This window comes from Myotis brandtii, unplaced genomic scaffold (assembly GCF_000412655.1).
Source record: "Myotis brandtii unplaced genomic scaffold, ASM41265v1 scaffold274, whole genome shotgun sequence".
Lineage (NCBI taxonomy): Eukaryota > Metazoa > Chordata > Mammalia > Chiroptera > Vespertilionidae > Myotis > Myotis brandtii.
The window spans coordinates 5303308-5303875 of record NW_005360425.1 but is presented as its reverse complement, the minus strand read 5'-3'; the positions used below and the strand labels follow the sequence as shown (position 1 = coordinate 5303875).

The 568-nt window shown below is 59.0% G+C and overlaps 2 protein-coding genes across 2 annotated transcripts in view; one reads left to right on the top strand and one right to left on the bottom strand.

The window, feature by feature from the left end:
- LRRC41 (leucine rich repeat containing 41) overlaps positions 1-81 on the bottom strand; it is a 24573-nt gene extending 24492 nt beyond the window's left edge. Inside the window, exon 1 of the mRNA XM_014541500.1 lies at positions 7-81. Coding sequence (XP_014396986.1) covers positions 7-66 — 60 coding nt within the window. The 5' untranslated portion in view covers positions 67-81. The remainder of the gene's footprint in view (positions 1-6) is intronic.
- Positions 82-386: 305 nt separating this feature from the next.
- Positions 387-568, top strand: part of LOC102256902 (cytochrome b-c1 complex subunit 6, mitochondrial) — a 17173-nt gene continuing 16991 nt past the window's right edge. The window contains exon 1 of the mRNA XM_005868660.2: positions 387-563. Within this exon, the coding sequence (XP_005868722.1) occupies positions 510-563 (54 nt within the window). The 5' untranslated portion in view covers positions 387-509. The remainder of the gene's footprint in view (positions 564-568) is intronic.

Sequence of the window (568 nt, the reverse complement as noted above, 5' to 3'; positions counted from 1 at the left end):
GGTCGTTGCCGCCGCTACCTCACAGAACCAGCAACTCCGGGCGCGCCAGGCCTCGGGCGCCGCCATCTTGGGGAGGTGCGCGAGCCCGAGAGTGACAGCCGCGGGCCGCCATCTTGAAAAGGTCAGCAGTTAGGACGGTTTCATCAGCGATGTGGGTGAGAAGGAGAACTGCGCTAAAGGAACAGCGAGTAGATCCGCCTACTTACAAAGTTTCCTGGAGGGCAGTATTTCAAATAAATCCCTACCTCAACATATTGGGGTCTGGCGGGACGAAAGAGACATTGCTTAGTAAATCCTTCTCAGGTGGAAATACCAGCCACCCCTCGCCCCTGCCTGTGAACGGTGGTACATGCCAATCCGAGCGTATGTTCGGGGCTGCGAGGAGTCTGCCGCACTTCCGGCCAGGTCGCCGGATATCCGCCGAGTGACCCTTGCAAGTCCTTCTTGGTTCTGAAGTGGAGCAGGCGCTGCTGTGGCCGCTCGTGTTAAATCCAGAACCGTAGGCAGACATGGGGCTGGAGGACGAGCGGAAGATGCTGACCGGGTCCGGAGACCCCAAGGAGGTAAG